At 47.4% G+C, this 17,426-nt stretch overlaps 1 protein-coding gene across 1 annotated transcript in view; it reads left to right on the forward strand.

Moving 5' to 3' along the window:
• The window catches only part of ctif (CBP80/20-dependent translation initiation factor), a 74,860-nt gene that overhangs the window by 20,109 nt on the left and 37,325 nt on the right, over window positions 1–17,426 (forward strand). The window contains exons 4-7 of the mRNA XM_062553574.1: window positions 1,417–1,539; window positions 2,284–2,351; window positions 3,537–3,641; window positions 4,014–4,089. Of these exons, the coding sequence (XP_062409558.1) occupies window positions 1,417–1,539; window positions 2,284–2,351; window positions 3,537–3,641; window positions 4,014–4,089 (372 nt within the window). The remainder of the gene's footprint in view (window positions 1–1,416; window positions 1,540–2,283; window positions 2,352–3,536; window positions 3,642–4,013; window positions 4,090–17,426) is intronic.

Here is a 17,426-nt window from a genome sequence, read left to right on the forward strand (position 1 = left end):
CAAAGAAAACTACTAGCCAAGTATAGGTTAAGTGATCATAGCCTTGCCATTGAAAAAGGGAGACATAGGCAAACCTGGGTGTCACGTGAACAAAGAATATGCATTCATTGTAATACTGGAGAGATAGAGGATGAAGCCCATTTCCTAACAACATGCACCAAATACAAACACTTAAGAGAAACATGTTATAAAAGAATAGAATACGTTTGCCCAGAATTCATTAACTTAGACAATGAACTAAAACTACCATTCCTCCTGGGAGAAGTTGATAGCCTTACACAATTAGCCTCTGAATACTTGGAGTCTTGTCACATTTTGAGAGAAAAATCCACATGACCATCAACACGTTCTGCTTATTATTTACATTATTTACATTAGTATAAATTAGTATAAGTTAGTGTAAGTTTTTTTTTTCATGTATTTCTTATTATTCAATATTATTTTTTCATTATATTGCATTAGTATAAGTTAGCATAAGTTTTCTTTTTTCATGTATTTCTTATCGTTCAATATTATTTATCATTCTTTTGAACTAGTATAGTATAAGTTTTCTTTTTTTTACACTTCTGTATTACTCAATATTACAGCATGTATTATTCTTTGACTATTATAACCTGATTGATGCTTTGGCAATATTGTACTTACATTCATGCCAATAAAGCTTTTTGAATTGAATTGAATTGAATTGAGAGAGAGAGAGAGAGAGAGAGAGAGAGAGAGAGAGAGAGAGAGAGAGAGAGAGAGAGAGAGAGAGAGAGAGTGAGAGAGAGAGAGATGAGAGAGAGAGAGAGAGAGAGAGAGAGAGAGGAGAGAGAGAGAGAGAGAGAGAGAGAGAGAGAGAGAGAGAGAGAGAGAGAGAGAGAGAGAGAGAGAGAGAGAGAGAGAGAGATGTTTTTGGCAGTGGTCTTTTGTGTAGTGTAGTGTAGTGATGTTTTTCTCAGAGCACCAGGAGTAGTGGTTGCTAGGGGTAACTGGCCTTGTCAGCAGTCTGTGGGCTCTGGTGTGCATTTCTCCCGCGGCTCCATTTAGGCTGCGTCCAGCTCACGCACCACTCATTACACAGCCACCACTGGGCCTACACACCAGCAACTGGCCACTCTCGTGTCCCATCACCAAGTTTGCAAAAAGGTCATTCAAATAATCTCAACTGTTCAGAAAATAAAGATGGATGGATGGATGGATGGCTGGGTGGGTGGGTGGGTGGATGGATGGATGGATGGATGTCCCCGAAGGGATAGTTATTTCCACACCATCATCATTTCATGATCCATAGCACAGCACCACATACTGTATAACATGTAAGCCTTCACTCACACTCCTCTCCCTCTCTCTCTCTCTCTCTCTCTCTCTCTCTCTCTCTCTCTCTCTCTCTCTCTCTCTCTCTCTCTCTCTCCCTCTCTCTCTCTGTCTCTGCAGGACGAGTGGGAGCACAGCAGTAATGGGAGCACCGGGTCGAGGCCCAGCTCTGGCTCAAGGCCGGGCTCTGGCTCCAGGTCAGGGAGTCGGGGTCGGAATAACCAGTTTAGAGCTCCAGCCAAGGTACCACACTCAACACACTCGGAATGGCTTTTGTGAATCCAGTGCTATTCTAATGAACTATAGGCAGCATGTTCAGTTGGTTCACCTCTCTAATGGCCTGTACAGACTACACAACTTTTTTGTCTTTCGCGATTATCTTTTACGATTGACCATGTCAGACTAGGCGATCAGAGAACCACAAAATCATGCAGCGTCGTGGCCGCAAGAGTGGCCACATTACAAGATAATTTATCGTAGCCTTCTCGTCGTGTGTCGTCACAGTGTCAGTGTCAACACGGGAGTCGTAGGAGATTCCCCAAAAAACATGCTAAACTTATGGTCGTAACGTCGTAGAATGTCGCAGACAATAAATCGCGGGTCGTTGAACATGTCAGATTACAAGACGCTTCCTCCTTCGAACGTCTTTCCCGACTTTGAATATTCGGACCCAAAAATTTGTCGGTCACGACACAATCGTGGCAAAATCGGGCTGAAATCGTGTAGTCTGCACAGGCCATAAGCTGAACTAAGCATACACCCCTTGTAATGACCTTTTCTTTTAAAAACGTTCATGTGAATTTCTAATCAATTCAATTCTCTTGTTCATGTATTGTACGGCCTGTCCCCAGGCAGGGCTGAGGGACTATTGAACTTTATGAAAAATCAGTTAGCCCTGGCTCCTTGAGTCCCATGGTGCTAACTGGCTCTCTCCCGTGCAACAGTGTAGGTCTAACCGGAGTAATGTTATTTCTCTCTGCTGTATAGAACGGAAACCGAGAGGGCTCACTGGACATCTTGGGCACAGACATCTGGGCTGCCAACACTCTGGACGGGTAAGAACTGTGTGAAATGCTACACTGTGATACTAGGGCTAGAAGACTTTATTGCCTGTGTAATAAACAAAAGATATGCTTAATTAAGATCTTCCAAGCTAGCAGGCCATTACATCTTCAGTGAATTTGTTTGTGGCTTCTCATGGTGTCACCTGGTACCACAAGAGCGTCTGAGCAGCTAGACTGGCCTGTGAAAATAAGAATCGAATTAAAACTAGCTTAGCTTCGGGCTATACTTAATGAACTAATCCCCATACTGGGGTGTATTTTTAGTGACAAAATGCACCCCTTCCACCCTCCAAAATAAACAACGTTTATGTCCTGTCTTTTCAGTGTTACAGGGGAGCTGCACTGGCCGAGTAAACGTTCCCGACGCGTAAAAATCATTTTAGAATGTTTTTTTATTCTATTTTTTTTTTCTGAATGTATGCGGCGCGATCACGTCTAGTGTAGTTACTTCCATTGGTTATAGTGGAAGCTAATTGCTGCAGCAGACGCAACAGGAGTGGAATGCTTGTTATTTGGTGCAGCTTCCCTGTTCCTGTCTGGTACCTCTCTGCAGATGCTGCTGTTGAGCTTCTGAGAAGCAGACATTCATTTGTCCTCAGTTTCCTGGGAGACCCCTTGAGATGGGGACAACTATAGTTAGCCCACTCCAGACATGGTTCCAGGCATTCCCGCCTCCCTGCCATGCAGCCCTCCACTCTGATCTAATCAGCTTAACTTGGGAAATCCCTGCAGTGACAGAGGTCCATATCTGCTTACAAACCGTCTCTTTTTGTTGTGACAGATTAAAAGCAGGCTTGACTGCACCTAGGCTCATCTGCATATGCAGGGCTCTGTTTAGGGTCGAGTGAGGAGCACTCTGTCTGGAGGACATAGGATTATAAGGCCTCCTGAGAGGATGAACTCTAGATACGTGTTTGCACACAAGGTGTGAACTTTAATCATAACAGCTTAACATTTTAAATAAAAACATTGCGTCATTCTTGTTGATTCCCGTCATAGGTGAAAGGGTTAGTGGATTCAATCAAAGCTAAATAGCAATATAAACTTTATTAATAACCATATAATATTCCACTAATATGTTGAACATACTGTACGTGTCGATGAAATATTTTGTTTGATTTTGGTTGTCTGCTGTTTCTTTGCGTGTGTTTGCGCGGGTGTTGTTGCCCTGAATAGTGGAGCCACATGGGATCTTCAGCCCGAGAAGTTGGATTTCTCTCAGTTTCACAGGAAGCCGTACCGAGGGACACCAAAGCACCTCCCACACATCGATCGTGAGGGGTGAGCTCACACACTTTCTACAGTAATTCATTCATTCAGCAGATAGGCAGTTAGCTCTAGAGCCACCCAAAGGAGCGTCTGTTCTGTATACTCAAATCTCAAAGCACAACAAGGGTTCAACTGCTCAAGACCACAATTTTGTCTTTAGGAAATTCAGAAGTACCTAATAATGATTGTATTGTACAATTTGGGTGTAGATGTTTGGTTTTTAAGTAAAGCAACATTTATATTTTCCCACAACTGTTGGAAATAAATCAATAATGGAAAGGAAAAAAAACATGCCTTGATATTTTAGGCTGATCAGATACATTGTACAGATCTGTCACTGAACTGTGATGTCCTATTGATCGCCCTCTCCTGTTCCCACCCTAGGATGATGAAGGGCAAGTTGGATGATGATGATGGCATTGACCTGACTGAGATGGAGAAGTTTCTGCCTGGTTTAAGAGTGAGTACTCTTGAATTTTGCTCAGAACTAAATTTGTAACATGCCCCATCTTGACCCAATTTTGTGGAGTTTGATCCACTCTGGTCAGGGCACTGAGGATCCTCTTACAGTGGATGGTGTAGAGGGCCACCTAGTGGCTATGAGATCTGCCAACATTGCCTTTTCATGATCACCTACTGCCATCTTGTGGAAGAGTTATCTTCCTACATTAGAAGCTATTAAGAGGAAGTTATATCATCTTGATTAGTTCTGTCATTACATTTTCTGACTACGTGTACAGTATGTGCTCATTTTTATCAGTAATTACAGACCATGAGAGCAAAATAATTGCAGTTGACCTTCCAATCTTAGTCTAAAGCAGCTTATATTCATGGGGAGCTTGAAAAGTCATGGAATTTTGAAATGCATGACATTAAATCGAGAAAATCATTGAATGTTTTGGAAAAATCATGAAGTATGTTTCTATTTGTATGCACTTCCAATGTAGTTAATTACGCTATTTTGTTTTGTTGTGCATTTCTGCAGTGTGACCCAATCTGTGCTTGTGGCTTGTACTGTAGCTTGTGAAAGGTCAGGAAATGTCATAGAAAGGTCCTTGAAAACTCTCAGTAAAGTTGTGAAACATTGTCAGTGGAAGTGGTTGGCACACTGACTACTGATTGGACAACCTTGTCTTTATGCTCACTGAGCTCTGCACTCTCTTCACACTGCAGTTGTCATGGTGAAGTCCCTTCAGCACAGCAGAGCATATAGATGTTGCCATGATGTACAGTATATAACTACTCAATTGTGCTTAACCTAAAACTGCACCACGCAACCGACATAGTACAAGATGTTCCTCACTGTTGGTATGAAGGAAAGATTAGTGGGCACTTAGGCAGATACAATATAATCTGTAATATTATACCGCAATGAAACCTAAAAATCTAGTTTATTTCTTAGAATTTGTCAAACACTAGGATATTGAGGTTGTATATTATTGAAGGTTTCCAGCATGTGACCAGTGCAAAATTGAATACAATTTGTTTTCTTTTTAATGTTTCGTTTGAATTTGAAACATAAAATAGATTTGTTATTGAGATGGATATTCTGTTATTCTACTGCAATGGAGTTCTTGATCTCCCTTCAAATTCAGCATGTAGCAAATTCTGTCAATGAAAGAGTTGTGCTGACCTCTGCTGGCTGTAATAGAAGTTGCACTGGCCTGAGAGGTTGAGAATATTAAGCATGTGTTTCAGCTGATGGGCAGTTGATGTTCCGAATGTCAGTTGGTGATCTACTGCCCATGACTGTCTACAACTCTCTCCTTTATTGGAGCCGTATTATGAATTGTGGTTTGTCTCTGATGCATCAGTCATCCATGTTTGTCTTTGTTTCTGTGCCACTGTAATTGTCTGATTGCAGGCAGGAAGCGGGCAGGGTGGCACACAGAGGGCAGGAGGTCAGCTGTGTGCCCGGGGCCGTGCCCTCGGCCCACGCTGCCACCATGGTGCTGATGTGTGCCAGTGCCTGCCCCGGCGTCCGCGTCAGTGCGTGGCGCTAGGCCATGCCAGGCCATTGTTCTGAGGAGACAATGACGTAGGCCGGCCTCCTTCCTCTGGCCTGCCCTCACAGGCGGCCATGCGCAGCGCAGCACAGCACAGCACAGCACAGCACAGCACAGCGCTGCAGCAGCAGCAGCAGGCCTCAGAGAGGGGCACAGAGGCGGCCATTGTGTTCCCGAGCCCTCATCTCAGACAGCCTGTCGCCACCAGCCAGCATATAGAGTCACGCTCAGCTCCACGCCGCTTGGGCCCATTCTGGGCGCTTTGCGTGTTCCGACGCACAACCCATGACCTGGAAGCTCTTCGCACGGTGCACCAGGTCAAGCTCAGCGGCCGGGGGTGGCTCAGCTCCACCTAATGGATTGGAGCCGCTGAGGAGCGATGTGTCCCTGATGCGTGACCGCCCCCTCTCTGCGCGTGTCTGTGTCATTTCTCGGAGTTCCACTTGCGGAGGTTGAGCGAGCGACTGTCTATTGAGCTGGCAGGGTAATGTGTTTAAGAGCGAGGAATCCGATGGAGTAATGAGCGGAGTTATTAGAGGCCAGGGAGAGTTCAGTGTGCTGTTTAGCTCACAGCAAACAAGATTAAGATCTAAATGTCATCATCCTCCTCAATAAATCATCTGATGTCTTCTCAGGTCACCGGCAGGCAGGAGTGATTGCTTCCTCCCTTGAACTTTATATGCTTAATATATCTCATAAGACCTGTGCACAGACCGAGCTGGACAGCCCTGAGTCCTTTTGTGTTGGTCACTGCTGAGGTTTGGGTGCCCTGTGGTGGTGACCTGACCAGACCTCTGGATGAGAAGTACGTTGACAGGGATCTAGACACATGGCGCGTGTAAAGTGTGGAGGTCTGGAAAGGCTCTGAGTAACATTCAGATTCCAGCCACCTTAGCGGCGGCCTTTACACACACTAGAGATCACCAGAGATCACAGAGCTCTGATGTTTGTCAATAGGGCCCGTTTTGTTATTGTTTGATTATATTTTTTTATCCTGTATTATGGGTTTCATTCAATGCTATTTTCGGAAGGGAACATGTCTAAAACACTATCACCGAGATCAAAAGGTCGAGACTAATGATAACAACTGGGGCCAGGTCTGGTGACTTCCTATTGGGCCGCTCTCAGCCATTCAGGGTCTTTAGTGCATGAGGAATAGACGCCCCCAGACCCACTTCCTGTCTGGCTCTCTGAATAGCAGCTACCTGCTCTTAATGGGGGAAGTACCTGGTCCAGAATAGCACTGAAGGAAAAGGGACTTCCTCTGCGGTGTTGCAGGGATAGCCCCAGCCAACAAGTGTCCCCTGGGGGGGATCAGTCGGAAGGGTCAGTGCCTCTCCACCTCCCCTCCACCTCCTCCTCCACCTCCTCCAGTCCCACCAACATCCAGCCAGCGCTCTGATGTACAGTTCCCGTGACACATACTTTCTGAATGACCGACCACCCTGTCGCCAGGAACCTACAGTAGTAGACGGTGTGTAATCAGCATGCGTCTCTCTGACCTTTGTGACTACATCTCTGACCGCTCTGGGCGTCTGAGGTCAGTCTCAGTAAACTTCCACTGGCTCTGATGCCACTGGGTCTGGCACAATGCGCTCAGCCTGATCCTGTGCTTTCATCACCCTTCAGCACTCATGTTTGTCTCGGTCTGATCTAGATGTTTCGTCACGATTAGATGCCTTTGCTCCTCTCACTGTTTTTGTGGTGCGGTTTCAGCAGGGCCATGACACAGACTGCCATGTGGAGCCCATGTTCTTCTGGCAAAACACACACTGCAGCCCCACCCCCATGCCACACACCCAAACACATACTGCTGTCAGTGTCCCTCTGTCATTTTCAGTCTCCTCTCACATACACACACACACTCCACAACAATCATTCCCCCTCATTCCTCATTCTCATGTAGCCTGTGGCAGTGAATTTGAACAGGCTGCCTGGGTCATTTGTCTGATGTTGTCAACAAGAAGCCGTTGTTGTGACAGACAGAATTCACAGCGTTCCAGGGGTTTGCTCCGAGCGCGTCTGATCGGCTCTCCTCCCCTCCAGGCTTACTGACGCTTCCCACATATCTAGCCTGTGTGTGAGTGTGTGTGAATGTGTGTGTTGTGTGTGTGTGTGTGTGTTTGTGCGAGATGGGGAGCTTAACCTCATCTGTGTATGTGTCAGTAGACGAGGTGACCTAGAATATGCTTGTAAGCACAATTCCCCGTGGGGCTAGCCATGTAGCAGAGTGGCCCAGTGCACTCGCTCCCCCCAGTCAGCGAGGGCCAGTCACGATCAGAAATGTGTGGGGATTGATTTGTGTGTGTGTGTGTGTGGGAATGGGAGGGGATCTGTGTGTGTGTGTGTGTGTGTGTGTGTGTGTGTGTGTGTGTGTGTGTGTGTGTGTGTGTTTATATAAACATTTATTGTCTGACCTGGTTGCCTTGTTGTGTGTGATCTGGCACAAAGAGGCGGAAGTGCTGTGTGTTCCGGCGGCCACTGAATGGCTGTGTCTTGCGGCGCCTCACGTTGTCCCTTTTCCCATTCTGAAAAACGGCGCGCTTTCCACCCGCGCTCCCGCCTGGCGTCGGGGGCCAAGAGGAGCTGTGCACATGTGCACGTATGTGCGCATAGCTGTGCGCTCTAGCTATGGCCCATATCTGTCTGCATCAACTGCCATGGCTCCACTGGGGAATCTACATCTCAGCCTCTCTCCTTGCGCTCCATTTTGCTTTCACTTTTGCTCTGGCATGAATAATCATGAAGAATCTTTTTGTCTTTGTGCTTATCGATCAATCAGTCTGTCCATCCATCTATCTACAGTATCTATCCATCTATTCATTGTATGTGTATTGCATCTAAGAATCAAGGTCCTCTTGTTTTTTTAATGTGTGTGTGTGTTTTTGTATGATGTATGACTGACACACACACACACACACACACACACACACACACACACACACACACAGCACCACGACGGCCTCCTCCCCCCTCCAAGTAGTTTTGGTGGTGTTCATGGGGGTTTGACCCTGTCTGCCACATAGTCGGTGAGGATGTGTCCGGTTCCTGCTGAACAAAGGCCCGGTGTGGCCAGACAGCGTGGCCCCGGGGCCTACGTGCTGAGGAGCAGGAGCAGGAGAGCAGGCCCGGGGCTCTGGGTGCAGGCGCGCGGCTCCTGGGGAGGGGGAGGTCGAGGGAGACGGAGGGAGATGGAGGGAGCGCCTCCTCCTTGCTCCTCCGCGTCCACGGGAGAACAATAAAGAGGTCAGGCCGGCGGGACGCCCCCTCCTACACCCTTTTCCTGCCATTGTCAGGCCTGCCATCAGCCAGCCGAGGAGCGCGCACACACACACACACACACACACACACACACACACACACACACACACACACACTTATGCTCACTGCCAAACACACACATTCACTAATACACCCCCGCACATACTTTGTCACTTTCACACACACAAACACACCGACTTTGTTATTGCTGCTCACTGCCACACTTGCACACATGTATTCATTCATTCTTCTTGCGCACACGCACACACACACACACACACACTCTCTCACCGTTTTGCCCTCTACATACACTCTTACCACCATAGGCAAATGTATGGATAACTACACTCATTATATAATCCTATAATATCCGTGCCATGTGCTACATGTGCACATGTGTGTGTGTGTGCGCACGTCCACGCTTGATCAGCATGTTGCTCTGGATCACTGCTGTGCCTGGTGGGCTCTGAGCTCATCATGGCCATGGCAGGGCAGGGGAGGGCGCTTGTCTAAATAGAGAGAGGCTGTTGCATCACGGCGGTCAGGGGGAGCGTCTGAACAACCCTCCACGGGGCCCGGCCCTGGAAATCCTGCAGACGGGAACAGAGGATCCTCGCGCCGCCGCTCCCTCCTGTGTTTACGACGGGCCAGACCAGAGCGACCGCACGGCACAGTCCACAGAGACTCTTGAGTGAGTGTGAAGAGAGAGCAGGGCAGAGCGAGGCTTTGCCGTGGATGGCCACTGTAAACAATGTCTGGGTGGGCATCGCCCTGTGTGGCCCCTGCAGCCCTGCGCCCCTCTCATCACCACCACACTACTAGGCACACGCACACATACTCGTCACATCATCTTAGAGCCATGTTGCCCTGGTCCCTACGTCCCTACCTCCCTACGTCTCTACGTCTCTTACTGACACTTTCTCTCTCAGGTCAGGAAGTAACAGTTCTTGCATTTGTTACAGCCGCTACAAAGGACTGCATATTGGTCGTGGAAACTGGTCAAACAACAGAAGTTGGTCCTGATGTGTTTTGGAGGAGCTGCTGAAGAGGAGAAGAGTGGAAAAAGAGAGAGAGAGAGTAGTGAAATGAAATGAAAGAAGAGTAGAAGAGAGTGAATGTGGAGGACGATACGGACGGGAAGATGGAGTGTGTGGTCTGCGTTGTCCAGCCCCCATCCTATCTGGGCTGTGTGAACTCCAGCCTCGGTGGCAGCACGATCTGGGCTTACGTAACACAAACCAGAGCACGGCCAACCACAAGAGGCCGGTGGGGAAAAAAGCCAAACAATAAACAGAGCACGAGGATAGAAAGTGCGCGCAGAGTCGCTTGTTGTCAGAGAGGCGTCTATAGATTGACGGTGAGAAAGATGGAGAGAGAGTGAGAATGAGCTTGAAAGAGGGGGAGAGTCAGAGCAAGTGATCTGGAGGAAGAGCCACAGAACTAGATTTGATTTGTGGGTTACGGAGATGACTGATGAGCAGTCAGTCCCCCCTCTAGTCAACCACAGGCTGTGCTCTCACTCCCTACAGTACATCTGCCTAGATCTACACTCCACAGAGGCAGAGGGCCACGGTATGTTGAGAATATGGAGAAGTTGTTTGGATCAGTTTGTCCTGAGCAAGTACTGCTGAGCTGATTCTTTTCCTCATAGATGGAAATATGAACTGGAGTAACCTAGGGCAACATAGCGCAAGGAATAAGTGTACAATACACACAGTTACTGTAAGCCCATAACTATTCATGCCCGTGTCAAATTTTGATGTAATTCGATTTCTCGTTTGACCAAGGAAAAAACAGAGCTAGTTGACCCTCTCTTTTATATCTCTAGCACAGTGGATTATCTTTTGTCTCGTGCTGATGTCATTTTCTAGTCCAAAACATCTCCTGGTCCAATTAAAAGCCTCAGTAAAACCCATTTGGCATGGGGATGAGTAATCTGGGGCTCGAGTGCATGGACTGCAGTGTTCATGTGCCTTAAACTGGTCAAGTTGGAGGGGTTCGCTTCTGTCTCTGTCTGTGGGTCGGCCTTTTGAGTTTCCATGTTCTATGTATGGTGTTTGTTCTCCGTGCATGCGTGCCCCTTGGTCTCCGATAGAGCAGGGCTCTGGCAGAGTGTTCCTCTCGGAGCTCCCAAGACAAGAACATTCCAGAGCGTTTCCTGTTTGGTTTGTGTGCTGCCACTGGGCTCGGGGCGCGCCGCGCCGCCTGCATGCCTGCGCTAATCAAGTAAAGGCAGCGCTGAGGTCAGGGAGGGAGACGTGGAGACCTGGAGCCGTGGAGCCGTGTCTTGAGGGGGAGCGAGGGGACTCGTGGACACTGCCAGCTGGCTGGTGCACGCAGTTCCCTTTCGCTGTCTGACTTATTGTGCTCTCTCTCTCTCTCTCTCTCTCTCTTTCTCTCTTTCTCTTTCTCTCTCACTTTTGCTGGAGAAAACATAATATAAAATTGACAGGGGAGCTGACTTATTGAGAGGTGTGATAGTGTGCATGCATGCATATGTACACACACTCTAAGACGTGTATGTGTGTGTGTGTTTATTGAGGCTCCAGTCCTAAACTTGAGTGGGTGCTCCCATTTTGCTTCAGTGAGGACAAAGCAATGGTAGAATTGTCACCTGCTTGGATAGGAGGAAGAAACAGATGTCATTTTTTTCTTTTAGAGAAACTCGGAGTAAGCTGGTTATGTTAGTATCTGTCAGGCTGTTGCCAAGCAACCACACGAGAGCCGCTAGAGTTTTAGCAGTGGCCATCGAGGAGGAGGAGGAGGACACGGAAGAGGGGGAGAAATGGATGTGTGCAAGACAACTGTTTCATGCTTGGCTGGCTTCCAGGCACCAGACCAGCTGAGGCCACTTCTGGTGATGGGCTGTGTAAGGCATAGCTGGGAGAACATCTTCTCTTGTCATCACCGCTGGCTGTGTAAAAGATGTACCAGGTGATGTTTTTTCACCTCTTATGAATGAGTCCTAGTGCCTTCCTCACCACAAAACCATCTTCAACTTTTTGTAGAAAGCAATTCAACGTTGGATCTGAAGAGTACTCATAGACTGAGGGGACCCCCCCCCCCCCCCCTGTAGTTTTGGTTGGTTAGCTCGTGGTCCTCTCCCTCAGGGACAAAGCACTAGGTTGTGTACATTGGTGGGAGGGACTTTGGGGGCGACTGAAAAAAGATCTTCAAAATGGCTGCCAAAGGTGATCTAAAGCAGTAAATAGGATATCGCTTGGCAGTGTCGTCTACCTCGCCGCGATCTGTGAAGCTCAGTCATACAAGGCCAATAAAAAGAACTTGATTTGTCGAATAACTCCGTTATCAAACCAGCCAGCCTCGCTTCCTCTTCCTTCCTGTTGCAGTCGGGCTGCTCTCCGTCCCCAGGGCTTTCACCGAGACTCCAGCCAGGAGAAATAGAAGAAGTCAGTTCACTAAATGTTCCTTTTCTCTCTCTTCTTCAGTCTAATGAGAGGCACTGATACTAGAGACCTCATGGGGGAGCCCCACTCTCTAGCCTCCCATCTTTACCGGCTGTCTTGAGAGGCTTGGGCTTCTGAGTACTATACAGGCCATTGTAGAAGCTTTTATGTTTTTTCCCCCCCTCAATCTGTCAAACATTGAATTACTCAAGTAACCTCAATTTGTGTGAGGATGTTTGTTTATGATTGGTAAGTCAATAGAGGAAATGCATTGGTCCAGCCTGCAGGCCTCTTTTGTCCGAGATTAAAGAAGATTTATGTTGACAAAATGTTCAGTCTTGAAAAAAAATCACTCGAATGGTGAGATGAGCCATATTCATCTAGCTTTAAAATCATAACACCGGTTTAGAACTGTTTTATGGTGGCATTCTCAAAAAGGGAAAATTTCTCATGTTTTGTCATTTAATTTCTAAAAGGTTTTTCTTTATCCTAGTTAAAGTAGAAGATTCAACTAAAGGATGAAAAAATCTTGGTCTATCCCCTATTCATATGTAGTTTTCTTCCTACAGTATCTGTCTGTGCCACTGAGATGCTTTGCTTGACTTGTGCAATGCCTTGCCTTTTAAGGGTCTCTGTCAGTGAGCCAAAACAAGTAAATAGGCCAGCATCCAGAGATCCGCTGGATTTCCCTGCATTCTGAATATCTGGAATATCAGAATGCATCCTTTAATCAAGAGAATTACAGATCACTCTAGATACCGTAGTCACAGTTACTGATGGCCAAACTGAAGTTTCCTAGAATCTGCTTTTCTCCTTAATCATAGAAATGTTCATTCAATGACATCCTATTCCTGTTTCCAAACTACACAGTAACTTATGCTAACATAACATTATATGATCTCATATAATAACATAGTATTAGAGCAAGATGAATCCTTGCTAAAGCAACAAACTAGTGTAGTTGAGACTCCACATTCACATTTAACCTTCCTTATTGACCTAAACTATTTATTGACCTCACTGAAACTAGCTAAGTTGCCAAGTGACATATTAAGATACAAATGTGTGATAAATACAATAATTACAGTAGCACATCACAAAGACAATAAACAATGAAGTTCACCAATTTGAGGCCAGACTGAACAATTTAGTTTTAAGATGGAGACCATAGCACCACATTCAAGAAAGCTCTGATACTCAAATGAGTTATTGTAAGATGGTGTTTACCTCTTAAGTAAAGTAAGATAAGCTTCAGACTGGATGTTTCCATGGTAACTGACTTGCATTCAGACATAGGTTTGTGAAATTAAGTGTTTTCCATGAATTTTATTTTGAAGATTGTTGTCTTAAAAAAATCTTATTTATATTGATTGAGTTCATATATATTCTCTAATTTTGCCATACATATTAAACTAAAAACCAGGATCGCCAGGAAAAGTATCAAAAAAAGGAAAGTATTTCCCCTGGCTTCCTGTGCACAGCTGGCTGGGTGTTCCCTTCTTCCGATTCTGGCCTGTGTTGCCTGAAGAAAGCCATCGCTGCAGCGGAGTCCAGTCTGATCATACAGCATATATACATTATACATATACATTGCTTTGTGTGTATGTCGGCTGTAATATATTGCTGTTGGCTTGTGGCCAAGGTAAATGCGAGGCAAGGGAACAATGGAAAGTTCATTCCCTGAATGTCCCTAATCTAAAAGGATCATAACACAGAGAGGATGCTGGGAACTCTCCTCAAACAAGCCATTCAGTCGTCGTCGTCCCCCCACCGCCCCCCCCACAAACTCCCACAAATATAAACAGCGCACACACGCAGAGCATCAATGAGCTGCCGTCTTGCATGTATTCTTCTCACAAATACAAACTGCGCTCACATGTACATACAAACATGGCCCCATTACATTCAAATGCTCAAACACGCAACGCCAACACGCATGCCTGATTGTGTGACATTGTTGACGTGTGTGTGTGTGTGTGTGTGAGCTCGCTGTGCTCTCGGGCAGTGTTCCAGACCCATGATGGAGTGAGTGGTGTGTCATTCGGGCCCACAGCACATGACTTCCTGTGTGGCGCCGCGCAGCACAGCGCAGCGGGAGAGCGGGAATGTCTTGAGTCATGTGTGGCTGTGGGGAGAGGCGCTCGGGCCCGCCGGGGCCCTCTGCAGGCACGCTCGCTCTCAGGGCAGCGCAAGGTCACCACAGGGGCGCGTGGAGACGCACTCCAGGTGCCAACCTCAGGAACACGCTGATGGACTGACAACAAGTGAAAGTAGAAAGTAGAGAGATCGCTGGAGGTGGAGGTAGACAAAGAATTGGTGAGCAGATTAGTCCAAAGTGGCAAAAGTGTGTCTTTGGAAGCTCATTTGGTGAATGTGTTGAAATGTGTGTGAAATAATGGAGTGAAGGTGCTGTGGTCCCGGTGCTGTTTGGATGCGAGGGTGTGGATGTTGGCTCCATCACTGATGTTGATGCCAGGCTGCGTCAGCACAGCCAATGGCGCTGCTCTGCTGTGACCTCACTGATGACTCATCATTAACTAGCTCAGTGCTGGGCAGTGAGAAGACCTGATATCCTCATGCTTCCTGTCTGGAACAGAGTATTGGCGTGCGTGTGGGGGTGTGTGACTGTGTGTGTGTGTGTGTGTGACAGAGGCGCGTCACCTCTGACCTGTGGAATGCACTGCCGTCGGTACGTGAGCTTCCTGCCGCTGCGGACTGGCCGCCCCATTGTCACGTCTGCAGTCCCATGCCAAGTCGGAGGTTAATGCTGGCCGAGACGTGCGCGGCCCCCTGTGTTTGGATGAATCAGAGGGACTGTGTGTCTGTGCTCGATTGTATATTTGAACGTGCTCTTCCCTTTGATCTGGGGGTCCCGCGTGCGTTATCTGCCCTCCTCCACGTCTTGCATGCCCCTTGTCTGAGATGAAGCCAACAGACAGACACTCTTACAGTTCCTGTCTTTTTAGCTGAGAGTCTTTAGCCGAGGCAATTGTCCATTTTAGTTTTTCCCAAACTAAAACATTCAGTATTAATAATTGAATTGGTTATGTAGTTAAAGCATTAGCATATGGCACTGTTAGAGCTTTACACATGACAAACCATACACTCTTGACACCTCAGTGTTAAAAAGAAAGCTTCTGACTCTGTTGTGTCAATATTTGCATTTTTCCAGCTTTGAACATGACAGATGTATACAGCAATTGAGATGATCATCTGGTTCCAATTATGGAGGGGAATTGCAGCTAATGATCTCCTAGAGGAGTGCAACAGTAGCTAAACATGCAATTCAGTCCGTCTCTCCGTTTGTCTTTCTCTTTGGGTCGCTATCTGTCTTTTTCCTCTCCCTCTCTCCCTGCGTACTCCGACAGCTGTTTCCATGCAGCTCAGTGGCTCAGAGCTGAGAGCAGCCCTAGAGTGGTGTGGTTTAACGCTGCCGAGCTCTGCCTCCGCCAACCTGGGCGACGGCAGGCAGCTCGAGACCCTTGCTCATCAGTTTGAGCGACGGCGGGTGTTCCGTGCCGTGTTGTCTGAAGTGATGAGCCTGCTCCTTCGCTCCCATCGGCCCCCTGTGAGCGCCGCGCTGCGCTACGCTACGCCACGGAGACGCTGGAGCAGACGGGCCCCTGGGCTGCAGCGGAGCCGGTGCCAGCGCACGTTAGCCTGGCTCAGCAGAGCTGCTTAATGGGCTCAGACCTCCGTCAGCACACAGCACACACACACACACACACACACACACTACTCTCCCCTCACCGCGCTTCCTCTCGTGCCAGCCAAATGGCTAGCCGGTGACTTGAAGGTCTTTAGCACTTCAGGCTAGTCATAGGTCTGTCTCTCCGTGTCTCTTTTCTCTCTGCATCCCTCGTTCTCTCTCTTGCTCTGTTTTTCCTCCCGTGTTTGTGTGTGTTGTATAGCACGAAGGGTCCCTTGTAGAGGCCATTTTGTTTTGCTCTGGTCTCCGGCAGGCAGCCTTGCTGCGGGGTGCTTTGTGTCAGAAGCCTTTATCTCCATGCCAACAAGCCTGGAAACCATGCTCCAAGAGCGGCTCTCCACATCTGGGACCAATCAGCAAGCACCAATCAGGGCCCAGCGGTTTGGCTCGCCTGGCTTTAGTGAAGACGTTGGGGAAAAAAAAAAAAGACCCAACTCTTGCAACATGGGAGGAGCAGGGCGGGACTGAGCTGCTCGGTGTGTGAGGAGAGCCATGGCTAATACATTTAGTCAGTCAGCCGTGCGCACACACACACACACACACACACACACACACACACACACACACACACACACACACACACTCACCATTCCTCAGCAGCAGCGCTCAGGGGAGCCAGGGGAAGCAGTGTTCCACCTCTGGCTCTCCGTGTGGGTTGCTTGTGCGCTCTAGCTGTAGCGCCACGGCAAGAGAACGCTATGGGGGAGAAGTTGAGGCTTTGTAGAGACATGCTAGTAACTCAGAGCTTGTACATAGACTGTACATTGTACATCTCCCTTTCATCTGAATGCATTTCCATACTATTTAATGTCTTGCACCAATAAAATGTTGGCTAATCAACTGTTTGTCCTTGGGTGCTTTGAACAAAAAGGGCTGCTCAGCTATTGACTCCCTACCCCATGTGGCTATTTACAGTATGGCGGATGTGACTGGTTTCCCATGTTGTACTCTGAATACATGTACCAAGTTGATGAATCCAACAAGGATATCCACAATTGATCACCCCAATAAGATATAGAAAAGCACTCCGAGAGCGCAGACCTCCGCCAAGCGAAAACATAACCACTTCCTGGATCCAGACGGTAATACGGATCATTCCCAAAATGTTCTCGATCTTTCTCGAATCGTTTCTTCATTGGGTCTCTTCAGACCTTCCCTGGAAATTTTGTCGAAATTCATCCATACCTTTTTTGAGTTACATTATGCTAATACAATAGAATAGAAAAATAAAAGAAATAAGTGCTAACTGGAGACACTGAGCTAACTGCTAGTTACTGTAGGTAGGTGATGGACCATCTTGGGAAGGCAGTGATGCTTCTCCTCGTTGGAAAGACTAATGACCCTCTCGTTGTTTACCTCAACTGAGAGTGTGACTGGACTTGATGAAGAAGAAAAGCAGTCTGTGTGCACTGCA

This window comes from Sardina pilchardus, chromosome 14 (assembly GCF_963854185.1).
Source record: "Sardina pilchardus chromosome 14, fSarPil1.1, whole genome shotgun sequence".
Lineage (NCBI taxonomy): Eukaryota > Metazoa > Chordata > Actinopteri > Clupeiformes > Clupeidae > Sardina > Sardina pilchardus.